Source organism: Phalacrocorax aristotelis, chromosome 2, assembly GCF_949628215.1.
Source record: "Phalacrocorax aristotelis chromosome 2, bGulAri2.1, whole genome shotgun sequence".
Lineage (NCBI taxonomy): Eukaryota > Metazoa > Chordata > Aves > Suliformes > Phalacrocoracidae > Phalacrocorax > Phalacrocorax aristotelis.
Window position 1 is genome coordinate 158,000,842 of NC_134277.1, and position 21,138 is coordinate 158,021,979.

The following is a 21,138-nucleotide window of genomic DNA, read 5'->3' on the forward strand; positions in this document are numbered from 1 at the left end:
TCAGATGTGCGTTTATTCATAGCAAAATTTCTGAATATAGCTCTTTTTATAATCCAAGCTCTTCCTACAGAAATGGATATACTCTTAACCTTCAAAAAGATAGCAGAAAAGAACTCAAAGGTCATGTCCAGAGTATCTTTGGCCCCATACAATTATCAAAACGTAGAAAGCATCTATTATTGTATACCTTTAAAAAATCTGGTTAAAGATATGAGGTTACATTTCTTATAATATACGAATAAATGTACACACATGCTGCCCTCCCCCCACACACTGTACTTTATCTACTAGAAAACTAATAATTCACTGAGAATTTTGAAGGACAGTCAAGCAGTAATTAAAGGTCAACAGACAGCTGCCTGGATAAGCATCAAGAAGGGCACTGGACTAAGGGAAATGTTCGAGGGGAAGCAGTAATAGACCTATAACAGAACATAGGCTTCAGTGATTTGTGTTTTAAACTGTCTGCTTTATTATTATTATCATTAAGTATTTTGAGGAGCTATTTATGGAAGCAGTTTGAAATGATCACTAGGACAATGTATGCAAGGTCAGTTAAACTATAGTACAAAGAAATGTGTCTTGTTTTTTTTCCTCTATTTACATGTGAGGCTGGAAGGAAAGTGATTTGAAAATCTATTTATGCATTTCTTCCTCAGTTGGTGCACAAAGGAAAAAAGAACAGAGGCAGGACTAAAACTGGGTGGACAAAACGCAACAAGATGGAGAAGAAAGGGACGAGAGGGGCACACATATACAAGTCAGGTAGAAACTGGACCAAGAGGGTGACAACTCTAATTGAGGAGCTACATCACATAGTTCCTGCTGAATGCTCTTAAATCAACAAGGTTGGAAGTCAAAGGGTGCTGTTCTTATGACACCTTAGATAAAGCCATTTAGGACTTACAAGTGGCTGCAGAAGAAAAAGAGAACATTTGGTTATACTGTAGTTTTTCACCAACACATTACCAGTCAGGCTGGTTCATGAACTTCTATTAACTAAAGATATTGCACAAATTTTCCTAAAGAAAAAAGAGAATAAGTTTCTGCGTGCATCTTGAAGTACACACCAGTACTTGGGTCACTTCAGCAATTTTCTGAAACAGAGGACCTGCCTGAGTAGCATTACAATACCTTTTTGTTGGTGGATTACAGGGCCAATACAGGCAAGATACGGTTAACATCTAATATTTGTCTGCATGTATTCCAACACCTGGATGCAACTAATGTCTCTTTAGCTAAATGAAACTTTTTAAACTTGGAGCAGCATAAAAATACTCCAGTACAAGTCATTTTCTCAGCCACTGGACTCTGAAAGTGATAAATCAAAATTTAGTGGTAAACAAATGGGAACTATAGTTCTAACGGAAAACAAAACCAGCCTGGAATTGCAAAACAGGCCAACAGGCAGCCAGTTAAACTAAATTTATTGACCTGCGAATCAGAAGAATTAATTTACTAATGTATTCTCTCCCTACTTTGCTCACGCGTTAAGACAAAGAAAAATAAACTTCACCTTTTAAACCAACAAATATGGTAAAAACTAATTTATGGCAGAGACAAAAACTTCTGACTCATCAAGTGCTTTACTGATCAGCATTTTCTTCTTGACTAAGAAACTTGCTGAAATAATTAAGTTCCAGGATCAATGCGGTAAGCGTGACTAGCAAGTGAGCTTTGCACTCCAAGAGCCAACATAAAGCTCTGGAAGCCTCTGGAAGGAAACAGCTGCATCACAAAGGACTCTGCAGCCTTCCCATTGCATTCATGCCTCCCAATGTTGACCTGCAATGCCATTGCCTCCTAATGCTACCAAACAACTGAAACACCCTACAGACATTCCCTGTATCTTTAAAATACACATGGAGCGACACAGTCGTCCACTAGAAAATAGATGTGCAACAAAAAAAGACCACAACAGTCCTGAAGAATGAGGCAGCCTTGAAGGCCCAGGCTTGCTGCCCTCTTCACTAGTAACTTTGCAATCCAGTGCTCCTCACCTGACAATTCTAGGAACAGTGTTCTGCACAACACACTTTTGCTGACACCGAGAGCAACATTCAGGAGGGAAAAGAATTGGTAAAAGAAAAAGTAGTTCTACTGGCACAGCAGGAAGAAAGAAAGGAAGGAAGAAAGGGAAATAATCTGGTTGGAAACATGCATTAATGAAGCAAGTTACTGAAGTACACAGATCTCAGATATGCTTTGCTGTTTATTTCTAGGTCTACAGTAGAAAAGACGCATTACCTGTACATACTTTGTGTGTTATATGGAGATCTTTTATCTATTTATTATTTTTAATTTAAAGGAAAAGGTACAATCAGGAGGAAAAAATTAAGCACAAAATAGGATTGACACAAAAGATTTAAGAAGAATTTTAAAATGTTTCATTTGAACCTAATAGCCTGATCATGCCAAGCAACTGCACACGAACCATGTGGTGGCAGGTACACAATGGTTGGTTGGGTTTTTGTTTTGTTTTGTTTTTAATGTTACAAGGTTTTGAAAGAGCCCCATAGCATGACACAAAATAATTTATATTTATAGATTGACAACAGAAAAAAAACCCCAAACAACAAGCCAACAAACCAGACAGTCAGGCAGTAGGCATTACTTCTGAATTAACTGAAAAAACTATTTCCGACATTATGAGTGATTTTATAAGCCTCTACTGGCAAAATAAACTTGAAAAAATATGAACGTTCTTACGCTACGTATTCCTGTTCGTCTTCCGCTTGAAAGTGGTATGTTCTGTTATCTGAAATAAATAAATACATCTTTTCATTTGGCACATGATATATCTTAACATTTCTACATATTCGTTACTGAAACCTATTTGGCAACTAAAGCCTTAAGAGCAATTGCTCTTAACCAGCACCATTAATACTTTATTCATAGCTATGGAAAAAAATCTAAAAATAAATATAGAAAGAAGAAAATGTGAATTTTGATTTACAACAAATGTATATATTTCAAGTCTTATGTTTAGAAATATTAAAGAAAAATAAGCTTATGAATCAAATTTTTCCCTTCTGAAGTCAAATCTGAAACATAAGTAGCAGAAAAGGGCAAAATGAATTTGTTCCTATTATACTTTTCCCTCTGTTTGGATTAAGAAACTTCTTTTTACTAAGCAAAGGATGAGATACGAACTGGGTATTACCCCTCACATTCAAAGGTTTCATAGACTGTCCTTGTAAATACAGAACGTTGGAACTGTTTGTTGTTTAATACTATATATGTAAAAGCTGCAAATAGTAAGTTGACTCATCAACTTCAAAAGGCTTTTTAAAATCAGACTGGATACAAATACCTGCTATACAAGACCAAAATGGGAAGAAGGGAAATCACAGGAGCTTTAACGCTGAGAAGACGAGTCTCCACCCATTTTAGACAAACAAATGCATATTTGAAAAAGACGATAAAAGAACAAGAGAAATTGGGTTCTCCGTGCCTTCCTCAACCTCCCAAATAGCACTCAAAGCTGAACAGACAATGAAGGAAAACCAAGATGAAGCTGAAGTTTTTTCCATTTCCTGGTGGAAACAGGATTTGTATATTCCACTACGCTGTTAAACCTCTCTCTGAACTTCGGAGAACAGCACACACGCTGCATTTCATGACTTGTCACAAATGAACAGTATTTGTGTCACACATACACACAAAAAGGTTTATTCATTCATTTGTCTATTCAGCCTGTCTTTGAAACTAGAGGGATCTGACACTCGTGAGGTGCTACATGTATCTGGATACAGACCTGAATTTTGAACTGTAGCCTTATTTTTACTCAAAGTATCTTGTAATGACATTTTTAGAAATCCCACATAACGCAAGATGGTACTAAATTAGCTACATACGTGATATTAGATCAAAAGACTTCTTATCTTCAGCATTTGGCTTCACCTGGCAGGTCAATAAATTCAGTTTAGCTGGTTGCCTGTTGGACTAAAAAGAAAATTTATTTTACTTTAAAAATGTCTTGATTCAGGATTATTTTTCCTTTCTGGGGAGTGGGCACCCATGACATTAACTGAAAGAGTGGGCGTGCATACACGCACACCCTCAAAACGCTCGAGACTGGTGTGACTTTGTCTGACTTAGTCTGTCATAATGGACAGATTTTAATTTTGTTCAGATTTAACAATCTTCATGACAAGTCTTCCTGACTATTTGAAAGGGATTAAAGGCTTCCAGCTGCATCAGGGGAGGTTTAGATTGGATATTAGGAAAAATTTATACACTGAAAAAGCGGTCAGACACTGGAACAGGCTGCCCAGAGTCACCATGCCCAGATGGAGTCACCATCCCTGAAGGTATTTAAAAGAGGTATAGACGTGGCACTTCAGGGCATGGTTTAGGAGGCCTGGGGGTGTTGGGCTTACGGTTGGACTTGATGATCCTAGAGGTCTTCTCCAACCTTAATGATTCTATGATTCTGTGAATAAACTTTTATTTAGGATATGCTAATACTGAAGTGTTTTACTGTATTTAATAAACAATGGTAAAATTATTACGCAGTTTTTCATTACAGCATATCCATATTCCAATTTGCCTCCCATTTTAAATAAATCAAAGCTATAATCCTATAAGTGGGAAGCTGGAGATCGGGACTTTCAGAACTTGGAATAAATACAGCTACTAACATTCTCTGCTGTAATTAGGTTACTTGATAGGTTACATGATAACTAAATGTGTCTTTGGACTACTGTGGGTTTATACAGGTTTATCAGGAACCATAGAGATACTGAGTTAAAGTTGCTACAACTGGCAGATATAAACTGAACATGAGAAGTCAGTTGTCAGTAAATACTTCTAAACTCAGTTTTGGAAGTTGTTCATGTTAGAAATTGTAAACCAAATGTAGAAGTAATGCAAACCCAGCAAACAAAGTGCATTTTCCACATTGTCAAATATTTGTCAGAACAAGCTCATCACAGTATTTTTGATACGTAAGGAGCAACAGTTCCTTGAAGGGAGAAATATGTGATCGGAGTCTCAGTTTTCAAAGTTTAGTCTTGAATAGACTGCAATGATCTGAACTTTCCATCATTATAAACAAGAAAATTACTTTCCTCTTGGCACTGCAACAGAAAAGAGCAAATGGACTGCTTTTACACAGCTACATACAAGAAAAGGAAAACTGCTATCAGAAGTGCAATTCCAAGAATTCTAAATTGGCAAGTCTTGAGCTTATCAATACATAATTTTTTTTAAAATGTAAATTTAAGATTTAAATTTAAATTTTTAAAAAAATTTAAAACGGCCAGTGCTATCAGGGGCAAAGGGGGGAAAAAAAGGTCATGAAATGGGACCATCCCCTTTAACAAGAGTAACTCCTGTTACTCTTGTTTGCAACAAGTGTGTGTCATACTGCCGCAAGACAGTTTTAGGACTGCCTCCACCTTGATAACATTGTTGCTCACTCATGGTTTAGCATTCCTACAAAGATACTTCAGACGTGCCCAATTCCCAGAACTCAGGATGACCAAAACTTTCAAAAATTTCACTTTTAGTTGAAAGCACTCAAAATATTAACACATTCACTCATCTGTCAGACTCCGTAGGTAACATCTAATATCAAACACTTCCCAAGTTTCCAAATTATGTGTTCCACAGATATACAATGACAATTATTATGAGCAAAACCAGTTGAGGTATTCATTGAAAAGTCTGTTCAATGTATTTGCCAATATCTTACCAAACTATTGATAAATACAATTAAGTATTAAATCAGCTGTCATAAGCTACAGCAGTGGGGAAAAAGAAACGAAGAAAAATTTTAGAAGGCTAAAGAAGAGTTCACTTACTTCCTACAGTCCACAGGAAGTTTGAAATTAACTTCAAACCAGCCTTTATTCACATTTTCTCTCCCTAATTAGTTGAACGATTTTAAATTTTTTACAAAATGAATGTGTAGGCATTAAAATATTTTAAGTAGTAACACAGACATCTATGTATGAGCTAGTCATTGGTCTTCCAGTACAGTCAACAGCCAGGATTGAGTTTATAACACGACATCTAACTAAACCTACCCAGACTGCTTCAACTACATTGACCAGCTCTCCAGTAGCTAAGAGAGGAGTCTACAAGATATTGCTCTGATCTGCACTAGAGACACTTTACTTTATTCAGATGAATGACACCCCGTATCTCAAAGGTAACGTAAGAACAGGTGTACTGCTCTGATTAACCTGCAGCACTGCTCCCACTAGTGCTCAGCAGCGGACACCTACAAAAAATTTTAACAGAGCAACAACTATAGCAACACTGCCATAAGTCAGTCTCCAACTTCTGATAATCTGACAGTCAGAAGCAGAAGTGGCCTCTTTTTTTTTTTGTAATAGCAGATTAAAAACCAAAAAATTAACTGGAAAAGGATAATGTTAATTTATTATTTTAATAAAAAAGTATAAAAATAACTTACCGTTGCATGTGATATAGTAAGAATTCCATTTTTAACAGTGCACTTTCTTCTTTGCCATACTTTCCTTAACCTACGTAAGAATATCAACAAAAAAATTCAGTAACTAGACAGGATTTCAAAGCACATGTTAATCCCATTAATATTTTTAGAAGATTAGCCTTGAGAAACAAACAGATGCAGTCAAAATTTTGCTAAATGCCTCATCAGAAGTAACTTGGAGATTTATGACAGGTCTTAAATCATATTTTAGAGACTTATCAAAACAATAGCTTTCTTTTGAATATGACCTTTTTTTTCCTGATTGCTTGTCATGCTTTCTGCATTTACTACATTCAATTCAGATCTGTTCAGATTTGAACTGTGAAATTCTTGAGCACGTGAGGCATATGCAGTAGGAGAACGTGCCTTAAGCACCCACAGTACAACACAGTGAAAATCAATGCAGAAACATGGTAATAGTTCTCACTATGTATTATGCACTCCAAGAACATACCCATCACTCTTCTTTAAAAGATAGCCTTTCTTCTCACTGCCATATTCCTTATTCCCCTGAAGCTGATGCATACTATATCCTCCTTGCCTGCTCTGTGAATCCTAAAAAAAAGGGGAAAACATTAATGTCTCCTGACATGCACATTAAGTTTTCCTAACCTTTAGGCCTATTTTACATTATTTCTCTTCTCTATCACAACTTAACAAATTAAGATTAAAAAAAAAAAAAGAGAGAGAGAACAAATGCATGCTTTACATCCATAGGAGAGCTTGCTTTTACATCATGTGACCTTGAACTAACTCCATGTTCAAGATCAAATGCTTAATGAAGTAACTGAAAGTATATTATGGATGCAGATATGCATCTCAAAATAATGACTCTCTAAAATACAGAAATTTTATATTGCTTATCTTATAATCAAAGAGTAGAAGGCTAAGATAAAATTTCAAAAAGAAAGCAACAGAATGTAGCATGCATGTATACAGAAATACACATATATTAACTAAAAAAACCAAATGCTAATAATCACTATATTTTTTATCCAATTAAAAATATATATTTAATTCATGAGTTTTAGTGAATGAAATCAACTGAAATAACTTTTGGCCTGATCTAGTGAAACAATTAAGTGAAATGGATTAACTTGTTTATAAGCACATCAGAAAAAAAAAAAACATCCCCAAAAGTTCATTAAAACATTGACTTACTCTCCTAGACTTCGATCACGAAAGGCAAAAGCAATACAGGAAAGAGAAAGCAAATAATTTAAAACAAAAATTATTATTTTATTTAAAAAACATGTCCCTTGAACATAAATTTTATAGTCCCCATAGCTAGTAAAACTATTTTTCCTCTTTCTAACAGCACGACTAGAAAGAAGGCAAGAATTACTTTTTTAGGCACACTGGTGCTTTTTCCCATCAGGAAACAAAAAACCAAAATTCTGTGCAACTTGGCATATATGACATTTGCTTCAAAAAGCAACTAAGATGACTACAGGATCAAATATTACTAAATGTCTTCCAGTCTTTATTACATTTAAATTGCCTAAGATGACAGCTGTATTGTATCCTCCACCAAACTGGAGCTAATTCTGAATTTCCATTGAAAAAGATCAGGCCCAAAGTTAACACTTAATTTTTGCAAATCTATATAAAGAAGTATAATTAAGGAGACACTGATACAGTTTTAAATGTAGCTGTGAAACATTTATCTGCAAAATATCTGAAAAAATCCCACAAAATGAAAAAAAAAAATCAAAACAATGGGAAGTTCAACTACTCCTCTGGCAATGACCACTTCTCTTTCAAAGCACAGTTTCTTAGGATTACCATCACCAATATATATTGAAGATTACTCCCTCCTATTTTATTCAGGGTCCTTACAACTGTTTTTCATTTTGTAACAAAATCGTCACAGAGGTTCTGAAAGAAGTGCTTTGGTAAAGCTGGCAGTTGCGGTTGGAAGCAGCACGAAGGCTGCTACGTGCAGTGTGCTGGTGGCAGTAAGTATTTACACCATCACAGTAAGCAGTAAATTTGTTATAAGGAAATTTCAAACCCACATTGGAATTAGGGTCCTACTGGTACTAGCATAGGAAAGAACGTAATGAGCTATAATTCCTGTTCCAAAGAGCATATCAGACAGATTTGGGGAAACAAATCAAAATGTAAAGAAAGAGTTAACAAAACAGACACAAAACATGATTCTAAAGAGAAGCTATATTCAACTTAAAGCTGTTAAATTACATTTGTACCAATAAGCCCACATTAAAGGCCTGATTTCCTTTAAAATTTAAGCCTCTTAACATATAAGCATTTTCAATACATAAATACTTTACACAATTAAAATTCCACTAGTATCTCTTAAAATACTTTCCCCCAGAACTTTAAACCATAATCATTTTACAAAATCAGATAATTTTTGTGCAAAGTAACAAACTGCGGTTAACAAGACAGCACATAGTGGCAGCAGGAGACATTGCATGCAACAGAGCCCAGTAAATTGTACTTGCCGTAGTGAAGCTACGGCACGAGCGCTTCTGTGCAACCCAAGGTTCAAAGATTGACAAGATGTGCTTTTCCAAGAACCAGAAAATTGCAAAGATTACAGTAATGGATTTTTCATCGATGAAAGGACAGGCACACCAGCAAAATGTGTAAAAGCATTAGACGTTCATAATGCTAAATAAACACCCTGAATGCATGCAACAGTAGAACAAGAGTTGCATTACGGGATCTTGAAAGTGTGAGGAATGAGGTTAGTTCATGTAGTACATAAGTGTTTTTTCCTGAATGAAAGTACGGGTGCTGAAGAGTAATTTTTCCATACATGTTATTTTAAATTCAAAAAGATCCTAAACGCTTTAATAGATTTAACATGCATGCAGGAATCTCTCTGTCATCTGTGACAGCCGGTCAGTCTGAGATGGTAGGAAGTCTCGCTTATCTCATGGCAACTCCAAAGAGGTTAGAGGTGGCAGAATTTGCAATTTTGGCAGGAATCACTAGTTTCAACTTCCTTCTCTTGCGCAAGGGTCAAAGAAACTTAAAACTACACACAACCATGGCCTCAATTTTATTATTCCTGTTTCTCTGCCAAACTAATTTTTGGTAAGAATACTTCTGAATCTTTAAAAATCCACCAGAGAAAATCCCATTCATTTCATGTTCTTCAGTATTTCCATTAATCCACACATTTTTTCCAATGGTGAGATTATAATGCATTAATATAAGGGGGAAAATGTTTTCTTAATCATAATCAACCAGGCCATCTGTCACAGTAATAAAGCCCAGCTTTATGTACTTGAAGATTCAGACACGCTCCACAATGGAGAGCTGTCTGGTGAAACTCAGACCATGTGTCCTCAAGTTTCGCTGTCACTTAAGTAAGGAGTAATGAACGCTGGCATGCTATTTCAGGATTAAAACACTGAATACCTAAGTAAGAGACACCGTTTTATCAAGCTTTTCAATATCTGCCAGAATCATCACACACTGACTCATGTACTGTAGCAGAATCACGAGTGAAAGTCGTCATGCTGATTTTGAAAGAGACACTTGAATATCAGTGTCATCAAATGGTTATTTTATCCAAAATAGTGCATTCTTCCATTAGAGCAGATATCTCTCTCTCCTAGGATCTGCCTGAATATCTGAGAATCATAATAATCCTCCTTTTCCTTCTAAGACACAATTTCAGTTATCTGCAAGCCGAATGCTTTATTTTTATAATCATAACTCTTTATATAGATATCATACATATATACACACAGTTTTTCAAGAGTCCTAGGACTCGTCTACACTATAACTGTAAGTCAAAAATGTTGCATACTTTATTTTGGTGATGCCTGTAAAGCTTCTTTATTTCAGTATGTATATCTAAGTTTCAGAATTTAACTTGTTTAATTTTTATATTTCCAATGAGGTTACTTTCCACTGAAACAGAGTAATTTTTACTACATATCCAAGAAATAGATAACCAAAAAACCTAAACGCTACATTTCATTTAGTTGTTCTGCCTCGTAATACTCTGTGAGCAACTTTTGACCATGACTTGTACTGTATGCAGCAATGTAGGTACAATACACGGCACCGAAGAACAACCACCCGTTTGTCCTACTTTATTTCCAAGAGCTGGCTGATTACCAAGTAGCTTGAACTTAACACAGGCAGCAGCCAGGAGAGGAGGAGGTATTTTTCTTTGCTTCCCAGATAATCAGCTTGTGGGAAAAAAAGGTTCATGAGAAGAGAGCAGGTCTTGTTCCTCTGTGTGTTGGGAATCAATTCATAAAAACACTTTCAAATTTAAAGTTATTTCCAAATGGCTCTTGACATCTAATGTTCTCTGTTCAGCTTTTGGGGGTGAGGATGGAAAGCAAGCATGAGTTACGTTCATAGTGATTTATATACTAATGGGATTACAAATTAACGCCTGTATGGGAAGCTCTGTAAGCATTACGGAAGAGATCTAGTAGGTCCACATGCACACTGGAGATGGAAGGAAAATAATACCAAACAGAGCACTGGGAAAGGCTGTAGAGTATGAGATAAGGGAAAACTGAGTACTAGAGAAAGAGCTCGCAGGTCTCTTATCATTCGTAAAATCAAAGAAATTCTAAAAACTATGTACAGTGTGTTGTAAGGTTGAGTTGTCCTTCAGAACAATAGGATTAAAGATGCGGAGAGAGCAACAGCCCTCTGGCCTACATTTATCCACAAATATACATCTGCCTGCCCAGGTGGCCAAGAAGGCCAACAGCATCCTGGCTTGTATCAGGAATAGTGTGGCCAGCAGGAGCAGGGAGGTGATCGTGCCCCTGTACTCGGCGCTGGTGAGGCCGCACCTCGAGTACTGAGTTCAGTTTTGGTCCCCTCAGTACAAGAAGGACATTGAGGTGCTGGAGCATGTCCAGAGAAGGGCAACAGAGCTGGGGCAGGGTCTGGAGAACAGGTCTTATGAGGAGAGGCTGACGGAACTGGGGTTGTTTAGCCTGGAGAAGAGGAGGCTGAGGGGAGACCTTATCGCTCTCTACAACTACCTGAAAGGAGGTTGTAGCGAGGTGGGTGTTGGTATCTTCTCCCAAGTAACAAGTGATAGGATGAGAAGAAATGGCCTCAAGTTGTGCCAGGGGAGGTTTAGATTGGGTATTAGAAAAAATGTCTTCACTGAAAGGATTGCCAAGCATTGGAACAGGCTGCCGGGGGAAGTTGTGGAGTCACCATCCCTGGAGGTATTTAAAAGGCATGTAGATGTGGCACTCACGGACATGGGATAGTGGTGGACTTGGCAGGGCTAGGTTTATGGTTGGACTCGATGATCTTAAAGGTCCTTTCCAGCCTAAACAATTCTATGATTCTATGACTAGAAAAGCACACATAGGCAAGTATTTGAAAGAAAAAAACACCACCACCACCACACTGTAAGGAGTGACTCATCAATCATTCCTTATTAATTGTGATTCCACTGGAAATAATTTACTAACTTCAAGACATTTATCTACGCACATTAGCCATAACTATAATGTGCTACCTACAAAATTACAAGAAAGCCCATAAAAAACACTTACTTTCCCCAGTTACTGAAGTCCTATTTTTGAAGAAATTCCAGAAGAATACCAGGAAAGTAAAGATTAGTAAACTTCACACCACATAAGGAATATTAATGAAAGCTACTTTTAAGAGTACATTTAGTATTTTATATACTGGAAAACTGAAAAAAAAGAGTGCAGTTTTGGTACAGAAATGTTACGTCTCAATAATCTCCTGGAGTTCTTTGAAGGAATCAGCAGTAGATACACATCAGGAATCAGACTGATACAATCTACCTGGACTTTCAATTGGTACTTAGTGTTCCTTATGAAAGAATTACATTGCTACTGGACAAGAGGAAAAGTCCTCTGATGAGCTAACAAGATAAAAGCAGGAAACAAACGAGTTTCACAGAAAGCTGTGCCAGCACATGTGGAGTCTAACATTAGAACAGCCTAGGAAAGGGTGAACAGTAAACTGTCAAAGTTTGCTAGGTGGTATTAAATTATTCAGGATACCCAAGAATACTGGAGAATTTCTCAAGGACATCACAACAGTAAGTAATTTCACAATAAATGACAGGTGAAGATCAGCATAAACAAAAGCAAAGTGATGCAGAGGGGAAAAATAAGATACTGTGAGTTGACTATTAACATTCAGGAAGAGGATGATATGGTTATAGTTTTACAGCCGATTAAACATTACACACCTCCTCTGCACTAAGCGCTGGTCAGAAAGCGAGTCGATGTTAGGACTTATGAAAAAAAAGATCAGAAATGATCTAGTGATGCTATCATAAATTCACAAGTACTTCCATCTTTAGTACGGTATGCAGCTCTAAAAGTTCAAAACAAATAAAAGGAAAAAAGATTTATCCACACAACATGTAGCGATGGTAAGACAGACACAGCTGTAACAGAAGCTGATAGTTTACACTGCTTCAAAAAGCAACTGCACAAATTCAAACAGAGGAAATCCATATGGTGGTAGAGAGACTACAAAGACAGTCATACTACTGCTGGGAGGGTATTCTGGGGAAGTATCAGTGTTTACTGCCCTGCATTTTACTCTAAACACAAATGATCGATTGCTGTTGGAAACTTGGCTGACTCAGTCCATCTGGTTGTAAATTATGTTATGTTTATTTGATATTAGCAATACTGCCCAATCATACGTGTTGATGATCATATACATGCAGCAGAATGGCATCTGTCTAATGTTTAACCATCATAATGATTCATATTTCATAATAACTACTTAATAAGCTAAGTAGACACCTGGCAAATACTAATATTTTATTTACCTAAGAGAAAACTGAACAGAGTGTAAGCGATCTTTTCCTAAAGGAAAGCCACCCCGTTTCCACCCCCACCCTCCCAACACTCCGCTTCACCACAGGATATCCAGTACTTCCGACTCTCAGGCACTATGATTTGAAAAAAGTCACAATATTATCCCAAGTAAACACTGTGATATATATTATATCCTATCTCCTAGTTCAAGGAGTATTCCAGAACATCTGCAACGCACTCTGCATGTTCCCTTTTCACTTCTGATACCAGTGTAATCGATGATTTATTATTCTTTTTAGTTGCCCTGTCTCAGCCACTTCTTTCTGGCTGCCGTACAAACTTTCTTCCTTCTTATACAGTATTAGCAAAAGGGGTTTGGGAAGGAGAACAACATCACAAGATCCGTGTGAGTTAGCAGAATAATAGTAATACGGAAACCACACGTAAAGGCAAGCCTCCAGTTCTCGTTCCAGCTTACTCAGGATCACCTTGGTCAGGAAAATCCTGACCACAGTCTGGCTGGAGGATGGCAGGACACAAAAAGCAGTGTGCATCCAACCCCTTTATATATTTTCCTGAACACTCATTCTTTATCATAGTCAAGGATAGGATACTGGGCTAGATGAAGCATTTAACCAATCCACTACAACTGTTCTGATAGTACATTAAAGTAGTATATTAAAATATCAAACTACACAAAAAATAATTTATTTTCATATATAAAATGGAAAAGGAAAATTAGTCTAAAACTATTGTTTGTTGATAGTTGGACATTCTAAATATTAGTTTCGTCATAACATTCAAAGCTCAACTCTTCTGAACCCATAACTACACAAATTGAACAGCAGTTAAACCAATTTCTGGATACAGAATGCATAAATTCACATTATCTGAGAATAACATGTCTAAAGTATTTACCTCCTTCTGATCAAGCTGCAGAGAAGATTTTATCAAGTCACGAAGAGCAGTAAGTTGTTTCTTTTCTTCATCCTGTGTCTGCTTTATCTATGGAAAGAGATTGCCATTATATGCTTTCTGGATGCAACTTTAATTTTTTTATGCATTCCAATATACCATTTCAGTTGTCCTGAGCAACCAGCTCAACAGTTATGCGTGTCTGTAATGTTTGAGTTTATTTTCACGGACTAGTCCATTCTTATGTATTCAGCTTCTGTACACGTATTACTTGAAAAGCAAACTAAAGCGTACTTACAACTCCACATGCCCTGTTCTGTTACGCTTTAATGGTTCACTACAGCTAATGCAACTGAATTAGTCTCTGAAATATTAAATAACTCCAATAAGCTTGACAGATGACTTAAGGAATGAAAATACAGTTTAATTTAGCCACAAACTGCAACAGCAAATGGGATTACTGTAATTCTTATTATAGAGTACAAAAGCACTTGGGTGACACACGAGCTTTGATTCCACATTATTACTTGCCTTCCACGAACATCACAAGTTAATTAATTCAAGAACTATGGTGTTATCACCAAGCACTTTGTTCTGGAAAAATGCTAGTGGTAGCTAAAATTGGTACTAATAATGTAATCTGATTCAAAGATTCCCACTTTAAATTAGTTTTATTTGAATGCAGCATTAAATTAGTAGTAGAATGAAAGCTACTCTTCCTAACAGCTGCAAAAACAGAATACAAAGTTTAAGATAATCATGATGTTTTTCCTCAGGCTAGTTTTCAAAGAACACACTTTTCATTTATAAGATACAAATGAAATATACACCTTTGTAGTCATATCTAAAATGTATTCGTATAAAGAAAATATTTCAATTTTGAGACATTAAACTACTTATAAGTAAACTTACATTATATAAGTCAGCAGCCAACTTTTCAATATATTGTTTAAGTTTATCAGCTGTTTTCAAGCCATCTTGGAAGAAACTATAATAAAAAAATACCTGTGATTTATCAGGAATACATGTAATTCGTAACAGAAAGCAGACTGTCTTGCAGAGAAAAACAGTAAAGCCAATAAAACTTATCCAGCTCCCCCCATGTTCAGAAACAAAAAACAAAACAAAAATATCACAAGCCCCAAAACCCCACTCTATCCCAGTGTGAACTATTTTACAATCGATCTACCCACACGATGGCACAGCTTCCACATTCCTCTAATGTAATACAGTTCAGAAAGGTCTGACAGTTGCATTTCAGTCCAAAAATGTTTGATTTACTTTGTTGATTTAATCTCACTGTATAAAAATATACTAACTTGTGAAGTGTTTATTTGGCTCATTATATGAAGTAGCAACATACGAACGGTTAGGTTATAGATAAACAGAAGTTTAACCTCTACCCTCAGGTATTTATACTAAATTAGAAATCTGAATGAAAACAATTAACACTCATCACTATGAAGCTTCCCTTTTATTTCCCATTGGATTTTTGCAGGTGGGGGTGGCTTTTTTTGTTTTAAAGTATGATATCCTTCAGCAGTGGAGATATACCATTGTGGCTTTAACAAATACCACATTAGAGAGAACATAGCTTAGCTTATTTTTATGACCATTAGTCAACATGTTTCCTTTTTGTAATTTCTAAAAATCTCTTTCCTGTATTTGATTTAAGTAAAAGTTCCTGTATGTTTGCCTCCGTGGTTCTACTGATGACAAGGTCATATCTTACCAGTTTCACCTCAAGGAATTTCAAAGAAATTTTCACAACGGTTTTAAAATTTACAGAAAAAACACCCAGAACTTACTAAATAGAATAAACAAGCTAGTTCTAAAATTACATTCTAGATCTATGCCTCAGGAACTGAAAAAATTAATTTTGTACACAGCACGCAGGGTTTTCCCTTGGCCTCTTTCTCTATCGCTCCCCTGCCTCACCCACTTTCATACTCTCTACTGAAAGACTGCAGCCTAATAAGATGAAGTTGCAGGCACATGGCAGATTATGTTATGATAAAAATTCCTGATGTAACCAAACGAAATTGAAAACAAAGGAGAGCAAACACTTGTGTAAAAAAAGAAAATCTTAACTACAGCTGAAAAGCATCACACTTACTTGCATTGTGCATGGTAATACTTAATAAGGTTCTGCAGAAGGTCCACACCTTTTTTTGTCTTGATTTCATTAACCTTAATAAGATACTGTTGGGAGAGTGAAAAACACATTGATAATCATGCCTCACCACCTTCAACAGTTTTCAATCAATAAAACATCATTTGGTCAATGAATTAACTCTGTTTAACCTGGGTGCTGACTCATAAGCCACCAGTCCACCACAGTCAAGCAAAAGAGAAAACCATTTATTTGGCCATCCCTAAAATTCAAACACCCCAAAACATAAAACAAGTTCAGGAAAAAGTTTCATCTTTTACAATTGGCTGAAGGTGTTCCCTTTTTTAATGCTACTGCAGTAATTACTAAAATATTCTAAAAATATAAATAGTATGCAATTTAAAGTAAACGTCCCTAAAAATCTAATAAAGAGAACTAGTAATATAAAAAGCAGTTTTATGGAACTAACATATCACTAGCATTTTTAGAAATTTTATTAGAAGTTTTAAAAGGCTTCAGAAAGTATGTTGGAAGAAAGGTATCAAAAATACTTCCTCAACTGCTTATTTTTTCAGGTTTATGGTTGAGAAATATTTCAATAGTATATTTTCAGCCCAAGAGCCATTGCATAATAATCTAAAAACAAAGAAAAGGAATAAAACAAAAGGAAGCCAAGTTTTGTACAGAGTTGCTAAAATAATTATTTTCATATTGCTGTACTATGTGACACTGAAATAATTTCCTCCCTCCACCCCATTAAATGACAAAGTAGATTTCACCACCTATAAGTAAGGCCCACAAGGTACTTTTAAGTTATGGCGTCATAATTAAAAGCTGAAACTTGTTCCTTACTTCACACATCTGTAGCTGAAATAGCCGCCTTTCCTTCTCCATTTCCTCTGCTATCTCAGCGCCTGTTATTTCAGTTCTTATCATCCCATGCTGTTTTGCATGTTCTCTTTTTTCCTTTTCAATCTTTGTACTGAAATTTTAATTAGAAAACATTTTAGAGAATTTCTTCTACTATCATGTGATCTAGTATTACGTAGGAAAAAATATTAAACAAGAAATATTAAAGAAGCCATTCTGAAGATGAGTTCCTCTATGATACCAAGTCCTATATATATTTTTTAAGTGTCCAGAAGTAACGGAGTCATGAAGCTGCCTTCCTTCCTTTCATACTTGAACTCTTTTCTCTAGTTTGTGTGCTACTTCAAGGCGGGGCGTGAGGGATCTCATTCTTTCTATATGACGTGCTCCATAGCCTCCACCTCTGCACACTGCAGTTAAAGCATACGTATAAGCAGCTACTGACTTGGCAGGAAAATGGCAGAATGACTTAATGAAGTGTCACGCTCGTAAGGTAGGAATCAAGAAAAACAATAAGGCAGCATATGAAGTTTACCACCTATGCTAAATGACATGACTGCCAGTCATTACATTTTCTGAAAAAGCCAACAGTGAAATTCTGAAACAGTGAAATGCAAATATGGAACTAAGAGGCCATCCTGAGACTTCAGAGTTTTACAGTGTGGAGGTCCTTATATATCCACTGGACACTCCATCATAAGCAGATTTAGTTTTCCAACACAGACTAGAAATATCTAAACAATTTTCTGATTTCTTTAAAAAGTCTGTTGTCTCACAGACCTTTTTGAGAAAAATAAACACTGAAGCTCTACCTGTGTAAAACAGGTGACAAAGTACTGTCTGTTTATTGGAGTGGCACTCCTTGCCAGGGGAAAACACAAAAGATTAAAAAGGATTAATTTATTTGCTTCTGAACTCCGCTTTTCTCCAACTAGGAAGGGCATAATGTTTGCATACAGAACAAAGCACTTCTCAGCACTGTGCCTCTGAACTTCATATTGTACCTCGGACTTGATATTTGGTCATGAACAAATCCTGGGAAATGGGGCTCTCAGAAATGTAAGGGACATCTTCTTGGTCTTAATAATCCCAAGTGAAACTTGTTCACAAGAGAAGAAAAAACTACTAACAAAACATGAGCATCTTTCCGCAAACTTTCCAAATTCAGAACAGAATCGCACAGATGATTCAGTGCACTGAGTCTGTATAAGATACATCTGTCTCTTAAGTTCTGTTTAATGGCATTTGGCTGGCAAAGATATCCCTGATTTTACCTATAGCAACTTGAGAGGCAGAAAGAATTTTTTTTAAACCGATTTGCTGGCTATAGAAGAGTATTCAATATTTTTGCAAAACATGCAGTATCTGTAAGAACTAAATAACTAAAAAGGGAACAAAAACCCAATTCTGCATGTAAATCTGAATGCTCAACTGAGTATGATTGGGCAGTTTTGGGATGGGAATCTCCTTTTGCCTTAGATTAGTAATAACCTAATTTCCAGTTCAGTGGTTCAAAGATTTAATATTGTAACGAATTTTCAAGGCAAAAGTTAGTATGTAGGTCAGAAAATTATGCAGATAATAAGTTTTCAGCAGTTCCTAGTGCCCTGAATTTTTCTTTCATTGCTTTTTTCTCCTCCTGGTAAGACAGAAGTGAAACAAAGCTAAGAATAGGGTTAAAAATGGGAATAAACAAAAGGATACAAAACCTGAATTCACTCCTGAGAGCTCCTGAATTCTGATAAAGCAACTGCCCATCACTTCCTGAACCATTCCACTAACATTTCTACAACTATGATACAACTTGTTTCCAAACTTCTGTTTTCATTAATCATTCTTTACCCAAAGAAGAGAGGTATTATAGCAATAAAAGATTTTTAAAACTGAAGATATCTTAGACTTCACACCATATGCACTAAAATTCTGGCCTCTCAAAAACATAGTTCTGCAATACAGGACAACATATAAATATCAATTTTTACTGTCGATACATTATATGTAAAGGGCATAAGAATGTGTAAATGCCATCTGAAATCTCCACAATTCACTTAATGCTTAGATACTGAACATTATAAAGAAGACTGAAGAAAGAGGAAGAAAAATACTTACAATTTGGTTTCATAATCCTTCCAAGCTTTGTCAAAGGGCTTTTTGAGGTCCTTAGGAAACAGAAACTTGGCTTAGAACATTTCTAAAACTTTGTCTTTCTAGTTATCAAGTTGTAAATACCAACAAAAGATTTTTTTCTTTTAAAACTTTTCAGACAGCACTTGATAAAAAATACTGGTTTCGAATTTTGTAAAGTATCGCTTTCTTCTGGAACTTTAGAATTTAATTGTAAATCCTGTCTTAAGAAGCATCACAGTCATGCCATTTTTGAATTTGTTCTTTGGACTACATACAGAATATTACTAGATGCCAACATAAGAAATAATCTTATGGGTGAATGGAAAACAGTTACAAGACAGACGAACCTGAAAACATTTCCCTATATCAAAAGTTAGTTTTCAACACTTACCCCTTTAACACCTTTTAAGTCTCCTTTTAAGAGCGAATCCAAAGTGAAAATAACATTGTGGCTTAAACCCTGGAGCTAAAAAGAAAAACATTATAATATTATAATTTAAAAAGGTTTATAACAATTATAGAATCACAGAATCATTTAGGTTGGAAACAACCTTTGAGATCATCAAGTCCAACCGTCAACCTAACGCTGTCAAGCCCACCACTAAACCATGTCCCTAAGTGGCACATCTACACGCCTTTTAAATACCTCCAGGGATGGTGACTCCACAACTTCCCCCGGCAGCCTGTTCCAATGCTTGGCAATCCTTTCAGTGAAGACATTTTTCCTAATACCCAATCTAAACCTCCCCTGGCACAACCTGAGGCCATTTCTTCTCATCCTATCACTTGTTACTTAGGAAAAGAGATCAACACCCACCTCGCTACAACCTCCTTTCAGGTAGTTGTAGAGAGCGATAAGGCCTCCCCTCAGCCTCCTCTATTCCAGGATAAACAACTCCAATGCCTTCAGCTGCTCTTCACCAGACCTGTTCTCCAGACCCTTCGCCAGTTTTGTTGCCCTTCTCTGGACACGCTCCAGCAACTCAATGTCCTTCTTGTACTGAGGGGCCCAAAACTGAACACAGTATTTAAGGTACGGCCTCACCAGTGCCGAGTACAGGGGCACCGTCACTGCCCTGCTCCTGCTGGCCACGCTATTCCTGATACAAGCCAGGATGCTGTTGGCCTTCTTGGCCACCTGGACACGCTGCTGGCTCATGTTCAGCCGGCTGTCAGCCAACACCCCCAGGGCCTTCTCTGCCAGGCAGCTCTCCAGCCACTCTGCCCCAACCCTGTAGCATTCATGGGGTTGTTGTGACCCAAGTGCAGGACCCGGCACTTGGTCTTTTTGAACCTCATACAGTTGGCCTCAGTTGGACTGATCTTAATAAACTACTGCCAACAAGTCTTTGAATTTCACTAATGAAGTTGCAATCACCTCAAAATTGCTAAATTGATAGTAAATTCAAGTCTCAGAAGAATTAATAAGCACTCACTTGCATCAGACATAGAACCATTACAATTAATCTTTACTTATTTAGGGTGATATAAAACCAGAGTTTTAAAAATAGTATATAAGCAAAGTTCTGAGAGCACATCAAGGTAATCTTCAGTCTCTCAAAGCAAACATTTGAATACTCTAATTATTCAGGAAGCAAATTAGGTTTTGGAACAAATGTTTCTTACAGCCTCTTGAGCAAGAAGCAAGGACCTGTTGAACTACAGGCAGATAACATGCAAGACACACATTAATTCAACCACAAACAAAATGAGCAAAGAGGCTCGCCAGCTCTTTGACTATTCCCAACTATTTGGGAAGACTGTTCCTTTCCTTTTCCAGTGTGAAAATTTGAGATCTGCTTAAACTCTCCAGAGTTTAAATTCCACCCCATTAAGTCCATGCCTGTTTGATCACATATCTGTGGAAATGTTCT

General features: G+C 36.5%; 1 protein-coding gene across 6 annotated transcripts in view; it reads right to left on the reverse strand.

The window, feature by feature from the left end:
* The window catches only part of ASAP1 (ArfGAP with SH3 domain, ankyrin repeat and PH domain 1), a 161,226-nt gene that overhangs the window by 44,360 nt on the left and 95,728 nt on the right, over nt 1–21,138 (reverse strand). For all 6 annotated transcript variants that reach the window (XM_075085825.1, XM_075085821.1, XM_075085823.1 and 3 more), the window contains 10 exons: nt 19,656–19,730; nt 19,247–19,296; nt 17,120–17,249; nt 16,271–16,356; nt 15,067–15,142; nt 14,158–14,244; nt 6,918–7,018; nt 6,425–6,494; nt 3,858–3,945; nt 2,710–2,758 (listed from right to left, as the gene is read on the reverse strand). In XM_075085825.1, the coding sequence (XP_074941926.1) occupies nt 2,710–2,758; nt 3,858–3,945; nt 6,425–6,494; nt 6,918–7,018; nt 14,158–14,244; nt 15,067–15,142; nt 16,271–16,356; nt 17,120–17,249; nt 19,247–19,296; nt 19,656–19,730 (812 nt within the window). The remainder of the gene's footprint in view (nt 1–2,709; nt 2,759–3,857; nt 3,946–6,424; nt 6,495–6,917; nt 7,019–14,157; nt 14,245–15,066; nt 15,143–16,270; nt 16,357–17,119; nt 17,250–19,246; nt 19,297–19,655; nt 19,731–21,138) is intronic.